The sequence below is a fragment of the Sinocyclocheilus rhinocerous genome, unplaced genomic scaffold, assembly GCF_001515625.1.
Source record: "Sinocyclocheilus rhinocerous isolate Xijiao unplaced genomic scaffold, SAMN03320098_v1.1 scaffold2389, whole genome shotgun sequence".
Classification (NCBI taxonomy): domain Eukaryota; kingdom Metazoa; phylum Chordata; class Actinopteri; order Cypriniformes; family Cyprinidae; genus Sinocyclocheilus; species Sinocyclocheilus rhinocerous.
Genome location: NW_015628722.1, coordinates 38,890 through 39,448, shown reverse-complemented (window position 1 = coordinate 39,448; position 559 = coordinate 38,890). Strand labels below are relative to the sequence as shown.

Genomic DNA, 559 nt, shown 5'->3' with positions numbered 1-559 from the left:
TATATTTAATATATTTAATATATAAACATAACATATTTTTCTTAAATATATACATGCATGTGTTTGTATTATAATAAATCGCATAATAAATATACACCGTACACACTCTTATATTATGTAAAGTGTGTGTGTATATATATATATATATATATTGTGTACTTTCATTCTGGTCAATAATACTTGTCAGCTTCTTCGTATATGACAGAGCATTATAACTCTATAATAATATGATTCCCACAGAGTGCTAAGTAAACTAGTAAACAGTGAATTGGACTTACGGAGACTGGGAGCGGAGTGTTTGTCTGGAGTGTGTGGGGGTTCCAGGTGGGGTTCGACCAAAGGCCTGGTCACTGTAAGACCTTCGCAGTGGACTCTGTGACACATTACAAGTAGGGGTGTAACGATTCACTCGGTTTCTCGATGCATCGATTACAAACCCTGACGATGCAATGCATCGATCTTGAAACATGGATTTTTGAATCGTGAATCGTCGATTTCGGACAGTAATCGATTTAAAACGCTAAGAATCGAATGAATCGCGATTTCTATAGCGATTCAA

The 559-nt window shown here is 35.6% G+C and overlaps 1 protein-coding gene across 1 annotated transcript in view; it reads right to left on the bottom strand.

The window, feature by feature from the left end:
* The window catches only part of LOC107738379 (mitochondrial fission factor homolog B-like), a 9,811-nt gene that overhangs the window by 6,433 nt on the left and 2,819 nt on the right, over positions 1-559 (bottom strand). The window contains exon 2 of the mRNA XM_016550133.1: positions 279-408. Coding sequence (XP_016405619.1) covers positions 279-408 — 130 coding nt within the window. The remainder of the gene's footprint in view (positions 1-278; positions 409-559) is intronic.